Source organism: Hesperophylax consimilis, chromosome 22, assembly GCF_061612785.1.
Source record: "Hesperophylax consimilis isolate HC1 chromosome 22, BYU_Hcon_1.0, whole genome shotgun sequence".
NCBI lineage: Eukaryota > Metazoa > Arthropoda > Insecta > Trichoptera > Limnephilidae > Hesperophylax > Hesperophylax consimilis.
The window spans coordinates 17,820,983-17,841,281 of NC_142857.1; the positions used below are offsets into that span (position 1 = coordinate 17,820,983).

The window sequence follows — 20,299 nt, forward strand, 5'->3', positions numbered from 1 at the left end:
ATAAAATGTATAAGAATCTGACAAAAAAATTGTTTTTTGGCTGTCGTAAAAATGAGATACGCCTGTTTTGAGAGTGACGATTTTAGGAGGCATATTTTATGGTATAATACATGTTCACACTCTCTCCATGAGGAGTGTTAAGGACTCTGTAAATCAGAAAATAAAAAGTTCGATTTTCTTTTCCTCTCTTTTTGTTAGCTAAAATGATTTTTTACATTCATTCGTATCAGCTAAATGGTTTTAATAAAGTTTGCTAAAAATTCTATGGTATTGTAGTGTATGTGATGTCACATTTTTTATTAATTTGAAAAAAAACACTCCTTTTTTGGCAAATGAAAACCTCAATGTCAAAGCCAAATGAAATTAGTTTGAAAATTTTTTAATAGACTTTAAACTTCAACAGTTGACATTAACGGGAAAATTAAATTACTAGGAAGTGACCGATTTTTTTTCAAATTAAGCCAAAAAAATTTCAACTTCCGAAACGATTTACTCGAAAATGAAAGCTCAAATCAAAAAAGTAATACGCTTGTACTACAAGTTCCGTATACTGTAGAAGTTTGTAATATTTCTGAATTCCGCAGGAACGTATTGCCTACTTCTTTTATTTCTATACATTATCTATTTATTATTTATCTTTGCATTCATATTATTTATTTATCTATGTATGCATTTTATCGTAGCCTTGAATTTTGGATTGTGCTCTGCGATTTGATATTTAATTTTTCAGCTTAGCCGAAAATTTAAAACCTAAATCATTCAATAAATTGAAAAATGTATTTGTTATGACTTTGGTTGCTGCATTCTTTCCGATTTTTTAACAGTTTTTCAATTAAAAAAATGAAAATCTTCAAATTGTAGCTTACAATCTTCTGCCGGGAAAGGCTCAACTTACTGTAATATTATAGAAGTAAAAACCATAAATGTTTATGTTTCGTTTTATTAGAAGAGAATTTGACAACCTCAAACAGAAGAGTTAAGAGAAATTACAGAGAAAAATAATGAAAATATAATACACTTATCAACAATCTTATGGAAAGTTAACATGAATTAATTCTTAAAAGTAAAGGGAAAACGAATGATGTTGATATATTCTAGAGAACAAGCAAATGTAATTTATTTTTTTCTTAGGCAATGTTCAGTTCTGCCTTCAGGTGGTTGACTTGCTGGATGATGTCTTTAATCTGCTCAGTTCTGAAAAGAAAAATAAGAATTTATACCATATCAGGTATTTTGGTCAGGAAATTCATATATAAGGGCCGGCACATCCCGTGTGGTGTGGGTAAGAACCTGGGAGGGGTAATAGGGTCGTGCTATTTTCAGTCGTTACCAATGTTAGGTCCGGACAACACCGGGGCTTCGCCGTCCGAACGTTTCTTGAAAATGGCCGTTGTTTCGTCGCTACCCAGCGGGCCTTTGGCTGCACTTTAATTTTGCGCCTCGTGATACTGTCCCTGACCGTAATTTTATTGAGAGGCAACTTCATGAGAGATCTCTTCACTCCCTAAAAGTGACTGTGAGGTGTGCGATTTTCAAATTTGGCGTGATTGGGCCTTATTTTTTTGAGGGGAATGGATGAACCGACTGTCAATGCTCAACGTTATGTTTAAATGTTGGAAAATTTTTTTGAACCTCAATTGGAAGAACTAACGGAAATAAACTGATCTGGTTTCAAGAAAGGACGAGACAGGACCGTACTACAGCCCATATTGCTCGAGTTTCAATGACGAAACTGCGACATATGTTCCCTGCGTGCCTCCTCTCTGAGGGGTGAGGTGGAATGGCCCATGCGCTCACCTGATTTGAACGTTTGCGACTTCTTCCCGAAGTTACCGAAGGAAGATGCTTTTAAACACCGGCCTCACACCTTGGAAGAACTCAAGGATCGAATTCGGGAGGAAATCGCCGCTATACTCGTCGAGATGTGCCAAAATGCGGCTGAAAACTTCATTAATCGCATACATCAATATATCCCTGCTAGGGGCCATGATTTTTCCGATGTAATCTTCAGGACATGATGAATGAATGGCATGATGTACAGAATAAAATAAAATAAATCTTATCTATGTAAGCTGCGCTGATTTTTATGAATAGCTCTTCAAAATTGCACTGTCTGTTTTGGTGCACCCTGTATTGAACACAGGAAGTGAAGCGAAAAGAACAAAATTTTAATTTTAATTATATGGATTTTGTCCAAAAAGTCGTACAATATTTATAAAAATCATAATGATTGCAGCTTACTGTTTTTCCAGAGAGGACTTGATGATCTCAGTGTGATTTTTACCCAACAACACTTCCTTCTTCAGCTTATTAGAGTCCCATTCTTGCATCTAAAATGAAAGAAAAACTTTTAAAGAGTTGAATGACAGTTTTGAGCAGTGGTAGCTGGTGACTTTTGCGTGTACTAGAGTGCTAATATTACAAAAATGGCATTATTGTTGTCGTTGTAACGATTTTTTATTTTTTCCAAAATTTTATTTTTTGTATGAAGATTTTCAGGAAATTTCAGTTTGCCAGCACGGATTTCCTGAAAATCTTCAAACAAAAATAAATATTTTCAAAAAAAAAAAAAAAATTGTTTTCAGCTGCAATAATGATAATAATTAATAATGCCATTTTTTAGCACCCAAAAGTCACGATTCACCACTGGTTTTGAGTGCAGACGACGGAATCAAAATCAGATGAAAACACTCAATGTCAATCAAACAACAAAATTCAAGTGAAATTGAATTATCTTGAAAGGTAGATTACCCTATTCTCAGTGCGTTGTATGATCGGCATTTTATAAAATGCTTTTTTTCATACCGATCTCCGTATGGAAACCATAATGGGACCCATATGAAGAATCTTTGCTTTTCCAATCATTATTATCATACTTACGAGTCGGTATTAAAAATGGCAACATCTTGAACATAATTGTACATCACGTGGAAGCATCTGTCATACGCATGTGTTGTTGCCGTCAAAAAATCATCAAAAATACATTCCAAATTCACAATAACGAACAGTTATATACATTCACCATAAGTAATAAACACAAAGACAATTGTTTTAATTAATATTTTAAATATAAAACTAAATTAACACGCAGCATTTCTACATAACAGTACGTAAAACCACGACAGGTGTCAAATGTTGTCCGCCATCTTAACCAATGGACTGTTTTTCGAGGACTTGTGCGCTCAATTTTTTTGACAGTGTTTGGCACTCATGCATATGTGTGAGCACTAGTACTGTTGAATGTAATGAAATTTTATCCCTTATGTTTCGGAAATTTAAAATGGAAAATATTTGCATAAATATATTTTATCGACAGTTGTTTCCGAAATAGGAGAATTTTTTTTTTCAATAAATATAAATAACAGGCTTTATCTGGTAAACAGAAAACAACCACAAATTTTTTATTATGGCTACTATTGCGACATTATACATACAAAATATGATTTTAAATATATGTATAGTAAATTGTATTTCTTAGTCCTCCTCACTAGGGTGACCTGTGCTGAGGCGAACTAAAATTATTCATTTGTTTTATTAGTTTTCTATGTCGTTTTTAATGCTTTTTTCTGAGTTTTTTCATTAATCTCATTCAGCCAGATTTTTATTCTTGATTTGTAATTATTCAAATTTTCTATTAGCTTTATATCAGGGGGAAGGATGTTGTGGAGTTTCATCGCACAATAAATATAATTTCTTTGTCCGAATGTGGTTTTAAACTAAAAATCATCAAGTCAATTTGTGCACGGATCTGAAAATTCTCACCTGACAGTTGGGGGTGTTTTGACTTTTACTATTCCGATGTTCAACAGGTTAAACTACACGAAAATCAGTAGCAAAATAGAACACGTCCTTTCATCATCACCAATCTAGATAAAAAGAATTATGTCGATTTCCTTATGGAAACTGGATGAAAAAAGCATAATTTAAAACGCATATAAGGGATTGTTGTAGTTGATATACCCAGCTTCTCCATTCCGCCGTGAAGCTCAGACAACAAAAACCTTGATAAAAATAAATGAAAGATTTAATTTAAATTCACCCAAGTTCCTTACCTTCTCCTTCTGGCACTTGACCTTGTACTTGATCTTCTCCAGCTCCCGTTTGAACTGCTTGGTGCGGAACTCGGCTTGCACCAGCTCATTGCTCATTTCCTTCTCTGCCAGGGAAGGGACGTTCTGCTTCTGGCGAATGGCACGGAGTACTTTGCTGCACCTGGAAGGAAATTTTTCATGAATTAAGTGAAACCGCATTCATTATGTACCTGTGTAATGGATTAAATGCTATCAAAAGGACTCAAGACTTTTGACAATTGATTTAATAATAGTAATAATTTTTGGGAGAAAATAACCTCAAGGTGTACATAGATTTACAACTGAATTTATATATGTATATGTGTAGCATCGAAAAAAATCTAGATTAAATAATTAATAATAAACCGCTCGACCTACTTAGTACCTACTCCCGAATTATGTACCTGCAGTCCAATCGCATCGTAAACAAAGTAATCTACGTACTACAAGACCTACTTGTCTAACGACAACAATAATATCGCAAGTCGGTCTTACACATTACGAGAACTCGCCAGAAGGTTCGAGTCTACGGCCTAGGCATAATTGCCACGCCGTCGAAAGTTCGCGAAAGGTCCAGATCGAGCGAGTGGCCTTGATTTAGTTGCCATTTAACTACCTGCTGTCGCCACCGGCCGAACAATATACATAGGCCCGACGCAGCGAGCATATTATTAGTGTTCAGTATTTACTATCGTCGGCTGCACCTACTTACGAGTACTACGACCTAGTTCCGCGAGCATTCATAGTATTTGTGCATAATAAACGTGAAATACTTTGATTGTAAAATCAGCTTTCAACTTATCAATAAACGCTATACCTGAGTGAGAGATCTTTTCATTTATACACCACGATAACCACATATGTATAACCTCTATCTGTTACTTGGACTTACAAAGTTAAGATTTGTTACTAGTGGCTTACAACTGAGACTTATAACTACTTAAAACTATACATGTTTACGGTGGGTATTGACTGCTACAATATTACTTACAACTATGGCTTAAAACTAGACTTACGACTAGCATACTCATTTAGATTCACTAATACACATTGTTATGATTACTGCATAATAGACATGAGTTTATTTAGTGTAATACTCACCTGCTGTAAACCTTCACAAAGCCATGCTTTATAAATTAACTATTATTATTTATATATTTTTTTATTGATGACTGTTCAAAAAGACATTCATAAAAGTAGCTCTAAATTTTTCATTAGACTGTATTCTAAATGATGCGCGATGGGGGTACATAATTTATTAATAAATGATATTTTGACAAAAAAGCCTAATAAAATTGTGTGAAAAGTGAATATTACAACACGCATATTGATAGAAAAGTATATTAGGATAGCACAGTTGCATTTAAGATTTTTTTGTGATGTACAGGTCTACGATTAAATCGTAAAATTAATCATTTTTTTGTTTCACCCGTTGAGAAAAAATAATTTTATTTTATTATTAAACTTAAAATGGTTCCACTTTATGTAGTCTAATATAAACACACATTTTGATGTAAATATTTAATGACAGCCGACGGTTCTTATATCTTATCTGCAAATCTACATATTATATCTGATACCGGAAATGTATGATATCTAGGAATTGTATACAACTCCTAGGAAATGTATTCAGTTCCGAAGCTATTTAGGAAATGTATAAAATGTTGTTTTAAAAATTATTTAATACATACATATCCTGGGAAATGTATACATTTCCTAGGAATTGTATATAATTCCAATATCGTATTAGGAAATGTATAAAAAGAATGATTTCTGTAATAAAACACATTGTTTTATGTCCATGAGTAATTCTGTCCTGTGGCAATTAGGTTAGGTTAGGTACGCACTGACTGTTTACGCGGCGATAGCGCGATCGCCTGATCAGACGATGCAATACCCTCCCCTTGCCCCGCTATCCCTGCGTACCCATTGATATCTTAAATGTTTTACATTTCCGATTGCTATTTAGGAAATGTATATATTTCCTAGGAAATGTGTCTAATATAATTTATTTAACACATTTCCGGGCGATTTTAGGAATTACATACATTTCCTAGGAATTGAATACAAAGACAGATTACATACATTTCCGTTAACATTTCTACCACAGATCTGTCTCTAAAAGTAAGTAGGTATGCAGAAAACGATAATAATATAATCATCGTATTTGTTTTTCATGCTTCGCGTCTTTTCTCATTGTACGTATTTCAGAATTAAAGTCGGAAGTATTTGCCTGACTATGTAAAGAAATTGACGGCTTGGCGTGCCCCCGAGCGAAAGGACTGCCGAGCGGATTCGCGGCGGGCATTGAGGACAGAATTATTAACTTTTGACTAGCATTTTGTGTTTTGCCTTGCAGTGACTTGACTACCTCACGAGCTGCGGACCTAGTAAGGAGTAAAGACTACTAGATTCATTGAAACACACTGGAATAATTGATCGTTTCCGACAGAGGACAGATTGGGTCCTGGATCGGGTGACGTCGCAACTGAAAAAGGCAGAAATGGTTTGATTCCATGAATAAGTGAAACAAAGATTGAGATACAGTTTTCAGCCAACGTTTACGGGACCAACTTGTAATATTTCTCTCTTTTCGCCATTCTTTTATTTGTTTAAAACAATATAAAATTTTCTTCTCTCTTGGCTATGACCGATATTTAATTTTTTCTCTAAGGCTTTGTATATGTGTTCGCAGGGATGGAAAATTCCTCCCCTACAACACATAAGCCTCCATGAAAATTGGACCCTTTTCTTTGATATCTACAGAAAGCTACTTAAAGCTCTCTTGTACTATATATCTTTATAGACATATGTACTTAACTAATTAATACGTTATTTACGAACTTGAACGCAAATATTTCCGTATTTATATTGTAATTAAATTCCATCAAACGTTGTGTAATTTTTTTGATTTATGATATAGGATTTTAATTACCTTCATTTTTGTGGTAACCCCCTTGGTTCTGATCGAGGCGTCGAGTTTCACAATTTAATTGGTCTTTCCATTGCAAACCTAGACTTAAATGAATTCCCTGAATGAGCTAACTTTCCTATTGTAATTATTCTGATTCCCTGCACCCTAACAAAGTCGTAGTTAAACGCTGATAAAAGATATTATACATGTTTATTTGGACAGGTAATTAAATATAACTCAAATGGTTAATTGTTAGTAAATTTGATTTTGGTAAACTCTTGTGTCTGTTTGGCGCCACTCCTTTATGATTCTGCTGCTATAAGGTACATGTAAAGATTGATTTAGTAGGTTAATGTAATTAGTTAATTGCATATTTGACGAACTCGGAATAGCCCATTTGCTGGCATAATTTGGCTCCAAATCCTCCTGCAAGTAAACGAGATGATCTTGAGTCAACGAGAAATTCGCACAATCCTTTCCCAAAAAGCCTTCCACGTCATCATGCACTGCCTTCAAGTTTTCCCTCGAGTCCCGATACCCCCAAATTCCGACCCCTCCTTGGACTACAATTTACTTAGGGCGAACCGGTTTCGTCCTATATACAATCATATACTCACGGTTGGTGTGGACTTACGGGTCGTGAATCCTCATTCCACGTTTAAGAGAGGATGCGAGAGTGGTCCGGAAGACCTAAAATGCAAGCTGTATGCAGGTCCGCATCCTCCAGTAAACAGTACATACGAATAAATATATGTATACATACAGTTTGGGAAAGGTTTATAACTCGCAATACGAGGCTATCTACCTCGCATTCCAAGCTCGGATCTCGCACGAAGAGTTCTGCGAAACTCTAGGCTTGGTAACCGAATATATACGTAAGAATAAGGTTATACTAATAAATACTAGTAGAATAAGGTCTTATTGATAGTTTGTTTTGGAGAGCTATCGAACTCCAGGCTTTTTGTTTGGTTTTGACGTTTTTATTTAAGAGAATCGTCATCTCTATTTGGTTTGGTTAATGGTCTTGTTGTAGGAGCGACCACTGCCTCCTGTTTGATGAACTGTATTTGTTTTAAATTTTACCTCCAGGTTTCAACATTAATTTTGTTCATCCTATCCCGTGATTTTCCAATTGTTTCAAGTAGTTGGTTGCCACATTAGAGAGTACTCGACTCTCAAATGTCTCAGGCAACTGATGGGGTTTTGTATGAACACCCAATCAATAACATTCAAATGTTTTGTATAATTATTCGATATAAATCTTACTAACCCGTGATTTTTCAATTGTTTCAAGTAGTTGGTTGCCACATTAGAGAGTACTCGACTCTCAAATGTCTCAGGCAACTGATGGGGTTTTGTATGAGCACCCAATCAATAACATTCAAATGTTTTGTATAATTATTCGATATAAATCTTACTAACCCGTGATTTTTCAATTGTTGATTGTGAATGATAAGTATTTGTAAGCACGCAGCTTCCAGCTGTTTCAGGTAACTAATAAAATCTATGCGACTATCTAATCAATGATATTTAAATGTTTCATGTAATTTTTCGATATAAATCTTGCTAACCCGTGATTTTCAATTGTTGTTTGTGAATGATAGGTATTTGTGCATACGCAAAAATCGCTGCACATTGTACAATGACATCCTGGTAATTATCCTTATAACCCTGACAAATTATCTAGTTATGGCCAAGGTCGTTTTCAAACTATGCAGTTGACTGACCCAATTCTTCAGTGTATGCTTTGTTTTATCAACAAATTGAACAATGTAAACATCTCATCTGACCCACTAACCCAGATGTGAGATTGTTTATTTTAAAATATCTCGCGCTCTCCTTGTGATTCAGTTATGCCACCGTTCACTGTGCATAGTTAATTTAAATATTTTTAATTCCTTTATTGAAGTTAAACTATTTTTCATTTTCCGAATTTAGTAAATTTACTAAAGTTTAATTGAAGAATAAATATATATATATATAAGTACACATATCTCGATTGTCAAAATACGTTAAATAAGAGTACATATATTAATAAATAAATATAAAATATATGATTCTACATAGTCTTGAATATTAAAATACATATTTTTTTTTTTCAATAAAATAGATATGTCCTCAGGTAGGTATCTAAGATCGCTACCATTTCGATGTTCTGATTAAATGATAAATATATATATACCAGTAGGCACATACATTACTCATATATATATTCTTTATATACAATATATTACTTTATTTTTTATATAGATAAATACAAATATTACATCTATTAGTGAGTAATTCCTTTTTGTTGTTTTTCTTTAATATTCAATTGATATACTTCCATTTCACAGCCCTACTGTGTCTCCTGGGACCTGAAAATTATTTATAAAAGGAAAACTTACCCTAATCAAGGTATTTCCGGTTGGGTGGTACACAAAAACCTTGATGAAGAAAACTACCTAATTAACTGTATTTTCCGACTAATTCCAAATAAACCCTTTGACTATTTATTCCTATATAATATTTTATTCTTGCTTGAATCATATAAATTAGCTGATAATTAATATTTTGTGATATAGATGTGCCGGAAAATTATAAATTATTTAGGTCGAACTGTTTTTGTTATTTTCACTCCTTTTTAAATTTTTTTTAAAAATAAATTTATAAGAAAATTCAGTCCGAATTGCGCAAACTTTTAATTATTTCGATTCTGAATAAATTAAATATCTGTTAAAATTTTCTTCTAAATTGCACTGGTTTCACCAATATTTTAACCTATACACAATTATTATTATTTTTTTTTTCCGAACTGTTACTTTTAGAACAAAGGTTTGAGCGTTTATTGTTATTTCTTTTTCGAACTGTTTGAATTGTGTTTATTTTAAACTAAGATGTAAATGTTTATTACTATTATTATTTTTTATTTTTTTCCAAATTGATGTTAAATTATAATCTATTTTTAAATATCAATTCACGAGCACATCCACTCTAGATGAACGACAAAACTCTCAATCGAATTTTAATTTTCACTTTGAATGAAATAATTATTTTTAAATTTTGATTTAATTTTTTAATTCCGTAATCACTTTTTGCACTTCACTTAACACTTTTTAAGCACTGAGTTTAAATTATATTTATTTTCACTGTTTAACCAAATTAAACTGACTCAACAAAACTTCACTGATGGGATTTTCAAAGGAATTTAAACTGAATTTTAAATTTCTAACTTTTCACAAAACTTCCTAAGTCCAGGGACTTGTTCAGAATTTAAACTTAGACTTTTAAAAAATTTAACACTTAGATTATTTCACTAGAATTTTACCAATAGACGTAGTACTGCGACGTAAACTCCGTTTTCAAAATCTCGACTGACTCCCCGAAAACTGGTCTGCACCGCCATTTTATACCCTTCTCAGGTTCCAAAAGACGTATCTGAATTTTCTTTGATAATCAATTCTGTCTTTTAACAACTCGCAAATCCGAACACATCTCCCCCTAATTTCACTTGTTCCTACATACGATCTTCTGTTTTCCGGCTCTGGGCGGTGGTTAATTTTTATCTCACGACTCTAAATCGATAGGGTCCGAATCGGGTAAGTCTGCGTTAATCGCCCAAGCTCCCTTTGTCCTCTGTTCATACAAAATGTAGTTAAAATCTCATGATTTTGCGTTCCTTTTTTTTCTCAATTCGCGATAGGTCCGTCCTCAATAACATATATATAGATCTCAATTTCATGCATCTCGTGCGAAAATTGTTTAAATCCATGTCGAAATCTTTACTACGCATTTTTGAATTTCGATTTGTTTAAATTCTACTTAATTTTATTGTCACTTATATGAGCTTTTCCATTTCCACCCGTACTTTCTATCTTTATGTCGCAGATTTGAGTTTTTCCTTATCTTTTTGGATTTTCTTTTATCCGCGACGTTTTCTTGCACAATGTCTTCTTTATTCTTATGTTATTTCTCATAACTCTATAATTAATTATTTTCCAAGTCGTATTTATTTATTTCACGGATAAATTTGAATTGTATCACTTTTCTCCACTTGGATTATTCTTTATCTCCGTTCTTTACCCTTTCTTTTATCTTTTCTCCACTTTTCCCGATGTGTGTGGTCTCCAGGAAAATTTCATACTTCATCTATTATTAATTAATATATAATTTTCCACACTTCTATGGGAGATATACCTAATTTGACTCTGGGATATCTGTCACTTTTATTGTCTGACCCAATCTCCGCCCATTCTCCATCCCTCACTTACAAGATTTCACATAAATTATACGTCTGGACATATGTTTACGTGTCAGATTTTATGTACTATGGCCGTAAATTTAGTTTAATTTTAGAGCCATTAGTTTTAATCTCTTTCGCTTTAAATAAACATTCCATAAGGTCCACGTTAAAATTGATCGTCTCTCCAATCGTTTATTACCTTAACGTAAATAAAAATCATGTTCGGATTTCGATTGTTTATATTCCAAAATACACATGAGACCGTCAACCTTTTATCTTGTTTCGATCCCTCTGTAATCTTGTGTAGCTCTAATATCTATCTAACCTAATAATTATGTAAAATGTCTACTTTTCCTGAATCTAATCTATCGCTATATGTTTAGTTTTACTGTCTTCTTCTGATACTCAATTTTCATGTCCCTAGGACCTTTGTAGCAGTTCAAAAATCTCTGTATTATCCTTCCATTCGGTCGCCGCACTTTTCTAAAATGTCTATTTTTTTTGCGAGATTTTCATTCAAAATTGATTAACCAATATGTCCGTTTCATCTTAAATTGATAACGATTAATTTCCATTGTTTCCAAACTCTCACCTCTCTTTAGTACGATTTTTTCGAACTCGACACCCTACTTCTATCATAAATAATTGCACTACAGTTGAAAATTCCGCCAGTAACTTTCCTTCGCTTTTCCCGTCCTTTTTTATACTATCACGTTTATAATTTTTTTCATTGCATTTTCGTGTGTGTGTTTTTCCAACATGAAAACTTCAAAGCACTCGATAACAATGGTTCGCTACCTCCTAAATTTCTCAGTTATTGTAAACATTCCCAGGAGTTTGTCACTTTGAAAGTCGATGCTTACCCTAAAGTGCGTTCACCTCTAATTTCTGTGAGAATCGAGACGTCGTTAATTATCTATTTTAATGTCGGGTCCATAGTTCATTCCTTTGTCTTTCGTAGACACACGCCCCTCCGTTCACTGATTGGTTACTCAAAATTTTATAGTTCTTTGTTCAGATCTATTGGTTGACAAAATTCAATATTTATTTTTAGGCCTAGAAAAGGGGGTTTCTTTCTCGTGCTAGACGATTTTACGACCTCTCTGCTTTCGTCCCGGAACCTTGATTTAATTCCAACTATTACAGGTGTCTACTGCAAGCAAGCTGGATCAATTCTTTCTCCGCCAGATGTCGTTAGCATGTCCGTTTTCATAAATAATTTGCATATTTTTTTGCAGCTATGGTTTATCTGTTTTTTTTTTCACTGTGATTTAAAGCCTTTCATCACAAACTCGATAGCGACAGACCAGCGATGTGAGACGTGTGACCTGGGACCTTAGGACAAAGACGTCACAGCTGAATACGGAATAAATCTAAGTGAAAGAGATGTTCAAAATTCGGAATTAGTTGGCAGCGGTTTATCGCTCAGGCTGGGGACTTCCTACGGCAATTTGGCGGTGCAGATGGATTGCTCGGAACTTAGCGGTGCGGTTTGTCATGTCACATGGGCTCGACTTATGATCTCGGGTTATACATATTACGGGATACTTCAAGTGATAAGAGCGCACAATACAGGCAATTTAGCGATACGGCGCGCCACCCATATAATAATATATAAATACCTATGAAACATTATAATATTTAAATCGTTTACAGTACACGTCATTCTTACCTTAATATAACATTATTCATTGAAATAATTTAACTGAAAAATAGAAATGAAAAATTTATGGTGCTGTTAAATCGTAGGATGCAAGGCCAAAGGTAAGGAAAGAAGAATCAATTCCGTTTGAAATTGAGAATCAGATCTAGTGTGTCACAAGATTTATTTTTTATTAATTTAATTCATTCATTCAATTTTCCCACATTTACTGCCTATGCTCTCAGTGGTAAGACATAAAGTATAAAAAAATCAACACTTAAAAAACAAAGTTTATTTACTATGATAATTCTATTTTTAACCTAGTTTAACTAAATAACTAGTTTTTTTAACCATCTCTTGGAATTGCTAATAGCCATTTTGAAAGTTTTGAAAAAAAAAATTGAACCTTCCTCTCCATGGATGGGATCAAACCACGCTGACAACTGCACCGAATTCCGATTGGGCAAGACTGACATTTTGTATGTTAACTGCTGTTTGACTGAGTTTCAGCTCGATAGGTTGTCTGGAAGTGGGTTAATTTCCGGTTCTAAGATTTGCATTCATTCATTAATAAAAACTTAGTCCCAGAACTTAGACACCTGATATTTTTTTTTTTTTTTTTATAGTGAATACCTCACAAGAGTCCCAACTGCTCCCGTCTGGAGCCAGTGAGACTATGGCATCCCCAATTGGGGGATGTTGTGAGGCTGAAGGTAAGTGGGGAAGGGAAAGAGGAAGGTGGGGAAGTACCTGGCTATTCAGATCTAGTCACTAAACACGGCTAAAGCCATTTGGAGCAACGTTTCAATTCTGAATGGTGGTCTTACACCAGGGCGATACTGGTAGTATCTTCCACTCTGGAACGTGCCGCAAATATACTATATATTATTTTAATTAATTAATTGTGAAATAACACAAATTAATCAAATAAAATTTATTTGCGCACGCCGATTATTTGCTTGCCGTCAATTTCCTTCTCTCCCCTGTCTGTAAACCTTCACCGATAAGTCACTATATAAGTGCTTGTTGCAACACAGTGACTTATTTATAAAGTCTCTAGATAAGTATTTACATCTCATTCAGTGCCTGTTGTGCCTCAGTGACTTATCTATAAAGCAACTAGATAAGTGTAACCTCTTCTTTAGTGATTGTTGCACCACAGTGACCTAGTGATAAAGTCACTAGATAAGTGTTTTGTTCTCATTCAGTGCCTGTTGTCCCTCAGTGACTTATCGATAAAGCCACTAGATAAGTGTTTACCTCTCCTTTAGTGATTGTTGCACCACAGTGACTTATTGATAAAGTCACTAGTTAATTTTTTACCTCTCATTCAGTGCCTGTTGCACTTCAGTGACCTGCTTGCACTTGTTGCGCACATGCTCGCCTTCCCTCTGCACCCCCGCCCGCCCCTCCACCGCTGCGCGCGCTTCTCTCAGCTGGTGGCCCTTAAGCAGGCGCAGGGTGGACACGCGGCGGTCCAGCTCTTTGCGCGCGCGCTCCAACCGAACGAAGAACTCTTCATGAAATATGTGTGTTGCGTGTGTTAGTAGCTGAAATCAGAAAAATATATGTTAGAAGGTTATGTGAAGTTGATGGATACATATGGTCATAACATGTATGACTTTATATGCAGTCAGAGGTGGCTCTAGCAGTCAAGAAGTGGAAGGACTTTCAAAAAAAATTATTGTGATATGTTAATACATATTGCTAATGCCTAGGGAATATGCCAAAGCCAATGTTTGTAATTAATTTGCCGGTACTCAGCTATTCTGTAGCCGGTAGTAGAAAATTGTTTAATTTAAGATTATTTATCTAATGATCTACACATATAACTAATGTTTACCATATCTATTTGTCTGTCATAAGTAGGAGATTTGAGATGCCGAGTTTACAAAATTCACATATCTATGGTCGCTCGCCACATCCACCACATCCATTAAGGGACATTGGTGCTGACGATCTTGTTGGTTTGTAAGCGCGTTATAATGATCGGGTAGTTCACGATCGAGCCAGGACTAGTCTACGCTTTTGGATTATATATCATGTGACACTGTGAAAAAGTTCCAGCTACCCAGATGAGCCAGTGGAACAATATATTATCTATAAAAAAATTATTTCAAACCTCAAATAACTCCTGCGGTTGAGGTTCAGTCTGGGTGGCCATCTTCAGTATTGGTTGAGAGAGTTCATGCTTCAGGATCTGGCAGATGTGGGTGTTGAAGGGCACTTTCTGCATCTGTAATTGCAATAAAAATCAGACATTCAAAACATTTACAAAAGCAATAAAATGAAAATAAATTCTACTTTTCGCTCCCAATTTGACATTTTTCACTGAATTGACATTTATTCTTTTTGTAAAAACATAAAAATATGCAATAATAATTTATTAATAATTCAAAGGTGGCCCTAATAAGAATATACATTTGCACACATGTCTTTATGAAATAGCTCTTCATAATTCTCTGTACTTTTTTAATTGGTTTATAGTTATATTTTAACATATTCTCTTAAATTGTGAAGCTCTTCTTTTTGATATTTTCAGACAGAGATATATGTATATATGTAGGGGCAACTGCTGTACCTGTGGACAAAATCCCGATTTTTCAATAAAACAATATTTTTAATTTTTTGGGTATAACATTTTAATTAGATTATTTTTTTGTTTGGAAAAGAAATAGTTAAGACACAATAATTACTATTAATAATTTATTTAAACCACCTTAGTGTCGAGTTATTAACATTTATAAAAAAAAGGCATATTTGTCCATAGGTACAACTACCCAATGTACCTATGGACACACGTCATTGTACCTGTGGACGCGTTTGTACTTGTGGACAGTAATAATATAAACAAAGAAAAAATAAAGAAATATAAGAAAGAAACCATCTTAACTTAACAAGTAATAATAATAAAATTTTAATGGTGTGCAGTCCGTTAAATAGTCTTATTTATTAGCATCATATGCAGCTCTGTATAACTCTTCCGAATCAATACTATCCTGATCTCCATCAGTATCTTCAGATAGTATATAGCATCTCTGGCATACGAAAGAATTCTCGTCATCTGAATCTAAATAATTCTCTTTGTGTGCACATAGAGTGAAAATAACCTTGGCATAAGTTACATGTCAGGATGTTAATTTTGTTTTCATATTGTCTAAAAACTGTGCATATAACAAGCTTAACATCGCTTATTATTTTAATCTTGCTGGTGCTGGGCTTGTCTAAATCAATTAATGTTTTATATTTGATGCTGGGACCTTTTGAACCGTCTTTAACCCTTGAAGCTTTATTTTTTCCTCCCCTTACGCCTTTATTTTGTTGTGATTTCTTTTTAGAGATGCGTTCATTATCTCATTTTTTCGGGGGTGTCTGTCAGTATTCTAGTCCTACCAAGTTTTCTTCCTTGTTTTTCTGTCTTCTAGGGTGGTGCTTTAGGGAATGGACATATACGCACTATATATTCACTGGAAATAGAATCAAAATAAATTCTTAAACTTTAAAAGATATATTGATTGTACCTGTGGACAGTCCACAGGTACAATCATCGTGTTGTCCACAGGTACAATTTTGACATTATAACTTAAAATTATTATAATGGCTAAGATAATCTACTAAGAAGGTTTAAATATCGCCAATGGGTATTTGATATGTTATTTCTCAAGTAAAACTAAATACATATCGAAATTTGTGATTCGGGTATTAGGAAAAACCGTTTCAATACAGTAATAAACTAACTTTTTATTAAAAAAATATTGTAGTTTCCTGCGCTTTCCAAGTTGGGACAGAAGAGAAATGGCCGTTAGTCAGTGTTGCCATATAACAAAATTACTACATGTTAGTATTTTTTTTGTAATTTTAGGTTATACAGTTTGTGAAATATGCATAGTGTTCATAGGTACAACCGTCCATAGGTACAGCAGTTGCCCCTACATTTATAAATTCTTCAACTATTGTAATAGTTTCGTGTCCTTATATTGTAACGTATATCTATCTATATACCTACATAACTACTTGAATAATCTAACAAGTATTTTGTAGAAAGCTTAGATAGTTTAAACATCTGTGTACTGGACACCTACGCCAGTGACATCGATTGTAAAATGCCAGTTTCCTCTCGGGGTACCTTAGGGAAGGATTTGCGATTGAAACACAACTTCACGAAAGTCGTTGGACAACTGACTGTTTGGGCCAGTTGTTTGCATATTAGTCTAAAATTAAACAGTTTCTACGTTAATAGGCAGGAATTATTCTAATCTCTAAACAGGATGCATGAGAGCATTAAGGAACCAAGAAAAAACACCAAATTTTAATTACTACATATTCCATTTGAAACATGATTCGTGTCTAGTGATAAGCCTCAAAGAAAGGATTCAGCATTATAAAATTAAAACAGATAAATATTCATTTCCTTAATTATTTCAATAATTATTTAAGTACGTCCATCTGCTGTCCAGTACAATGTGCAATAAATATGGCATAAGATTTTCCAGTACAGATTTTTTAATAATAAAGCTGTTTACATAGTTTCAAAGTTAAAAATTGATCAGTTATTTTACGGTACTATAACTCATGAGGAGCACTGGTTGCCTTCACTTTATCTGTTTGTTCCCTATGCCTAAGGGTGCAATGTTCACCTCTGCACCGTCCAGCCACCAACTTTAGGCCTCCTAAGATACTTTTATCCTGTCACTGGCCAGCCCAGATCTGAAGTAAGATAGATTACCTCCTTCAAGGAAGCAGACAGCTCCCCCCGGTTCCTCTCTCTCTGGGAATGATGACTGTCCATCAGCAGCTGGGCATCTCCAGAGGCCAGGGTGCGGCAGACCATGTCTCCCTGCGCCAGGAGGGACCACACCATGTGAGGGCTGTAGGACACAGTGAGGCCCAACGGAGGGTTGACAGAAGTGGACTTAGCAGTCTTGGTGCAGACTACGTACTCGGCAGAGCTGGGTTGGTTGAGGGATGGAAGGAGCATCTCAATGTCTTCTGGAATGAGATAAAACAAACATCAGATTTTTGATGTGAATGGATCTGTAAAATAAAAACGCCTTCTTCACAACAAAACAATTTATTTAGACTAGAAACTCTTATAATTAGGAATGAGCATGTAAAACATCCTCTCTATTATGCTATCAAAATTTCTCTATTGCTAGAAACCTTACGGTTAGTTTACTTCGGTTCTGAACTGGAGGGCTAAACCTATACACTAGAGACATCTCAGACAACTCGAAAAACTCAGAGCACTAGAGTCATAATAATGATAATAATAATATTTGGCTAATTTCTATAAAGCCGTTTTCGTGAAAAATCACCTCAAGGGCGATTTACAAATATATTGATCAACTAATAAATACAGCTTACTTACGACTAGGATTCATAATAACTAGTGACTTACACCAAGGTATTAGTGTACAAAACACTAATTAGACCAGTGCTTACGTACGCAGCCGAGACGTGGGTTCTAACTAAGAAGAATGAGCGAGCACTGGACGTTTTTGAAAGGAAAATTTTTGGGCGCATCTTCGGACCGGTTCTAGAAAATGGATTTTGGCGCAGACGTTATAACAATGAGCTCTATACTCTGTTTAAGGAGCTAAACGTCACAAAGTTCATAAAACTGGGAAGACTTCGGTGGCTAGGTCATGTGGAGAGAATGACCGAGCATCAAGAACCAAAGTCCCTGCTGAGCTCAAGACCGATAGGGAGAAGGAGCCTGGGAAGGCCAACGTTAAGATGGAGCGACAACGTCCTCAAAGATTTGTCTGCCTTGGAGCTTCGAAACTGGAGAGAGCTGGCGCGGGACCGAGATGAGTGGAGGAAGACTCTTGAGGAGGCCAAGACCCACCAGGGGTTGTAGAGCCAAAAGTGATGATGATGATGAGTGACTTACATCTAGGACTTATTTCTAGTGATTTACGACTAAGGGTCATCTGCTTAAAGTTGGGACAAATATTTTTTTTTGTAGCAACTAGTATCAGTCACGATGCAAAATATCAATGAGTTACAATGCTAGAGGTACACAAAGAAAAATGTGTATTGCTAATTTATTAAGAATCTCTTTAAATTATTGGTAATCCAGTTAAAAAAACTATGACATGTAGCTGGAATTTTCACAATTTCTGAAATGGAGAGAGCAAAAAGCTTAAGACGCAAGAAGATGATAAAAACAAAGGGATAAATGGCATGAAAGCATGTCAACTGTCGCCAAACTATGACGAAACTGCATGGACTAATGCGGCTGTGTAGGTAGAAACAAAAGCGGGGCGCCGCTGTACGTAGGAAAGTGCAGTATTACAAGTGATAGATGTTGACGACACTTTGGTGTGTACATACATTTTAATAATGGTTTATGGCCGATAACCCCTGTTCATATTATTTGGGACTGATAATAAACAATAATTAAGGCTTAGAAAAACCAAACTTAGGTACTATAATGATATTTTGAGAAATAAAAAAAAAACACTCATTTGACAAAGAGAATATTTGTATAATCTGCAATAGGATGTTTACCATCATCTCCATTGAAGAAAGCTTCAATTTGGTTCACAATCGGCACAGTGATAATGTGAACACCAGTTTCGTGGGAGCAGAAATATCTGTTCCTAACTCCTTCATCCTGAAATCATAAAAGCAAATGACTATTAAATGTTTAAAATAAATTAAAATCTCCTTATTAAGGGTAGTCTAAACATTGTTATATAATGCTTTGCTTTTCTCTATCTATATTAATGATATTACGACATGTTTTCACGCTCAAATTTTACTATTTGCTGACGATATGAAGATATACCTTCCTATATACCGGACTGTTCTGCGCGTTTACAAGCAGATCTTGATCGACTGACGGATTACTGTCTCAGAAATAAGCTTTTTATGAATATTTCTAAATGTTGCAAAGTCACATTCACACGTAACCGTGTGAAAATACTGCATGATTACACCATTTCTGGATCGATTTTAACAAATAAAGACTATGTGCGTGATCTCGGGGTTTTCTTGGACTCTAAACTTACCTTTGATAAACACGTTGATAACATTGCCACCAAAGCATCAAAAAGTCTAGGTTTTGTACTGAGAACATGCAAATTTTCAAAAATACTAAGACATATCTGACTCTCTTCAATTCACATGTTCGTCCTCACCTGGAGTACTGTTCACCGGTTTGGAACCCGCGCTATATTGTTTATGTTAACAGGTTAGAAAGAGTTCAGGAACGATTTCTCAAATTCCTCAATTTTAAATCATTTAACACATACAACTCTTACGACGAAATCGAGAAACATTTTCGAATCACGAAACTACTCAATAGGAGGATTGTCGCTGATCAGATGCTCTTGTATAAAATTATTAACTCTAAAGTTGACTGCCCGGAGTTGCTGAGCAAAATAAATTTCCGTGCGCCAATTCGATACAGCAGACAAAATACCCTTTTCTACATTGATAGATGC

The 20,299-nt window shown here is 34.8% G+C and overlaps 1 protein-coding gene across 1 annotated transcript in view; it reads right to left on the minus strand.

Moving 5' to 3' along the window:
• Positions 1-937: 937 nt before the first annotated feature.
• mbo (Nuclear pore complex protein Nup88) overlaps positions 938-20,299 on the minus strand; it is a 298,324-nt gene continuing 278,962 nt past the window's right edge. Inside the window, exons 7-13 of the mRNA XM_089645063.1 lie at positions 19,362-19,467; positions 17,575-17,837; positions 14,971-15,084; positions 14,172-14,398; positions 4,053-4,212; positions 2,242-2,330; positions 938-1,194 (exon numbers count right to left, since the gene is read on the minus strand). Coding sequence (XP_089501189.1) covers positions 1,128-1,194; positions 2,242-2,330; positions 4,053-4,212; positions 14,172-14,398; positions 14,971-15,084; positions 17,575-17,837; positions 19,362-19,467 — 1,026 coding nt within the window. The 3' untranslated portion in view covers positions 938-1,127. The remainder of the gene's footprint in view (positions 1,195-2,241; positions 2,331-4,052; positions 4,213-14,171; positions 14,399-14,970; positions 15,085-17,574; positions 17,838-19,361; positions 19,468-20,299) is intronic.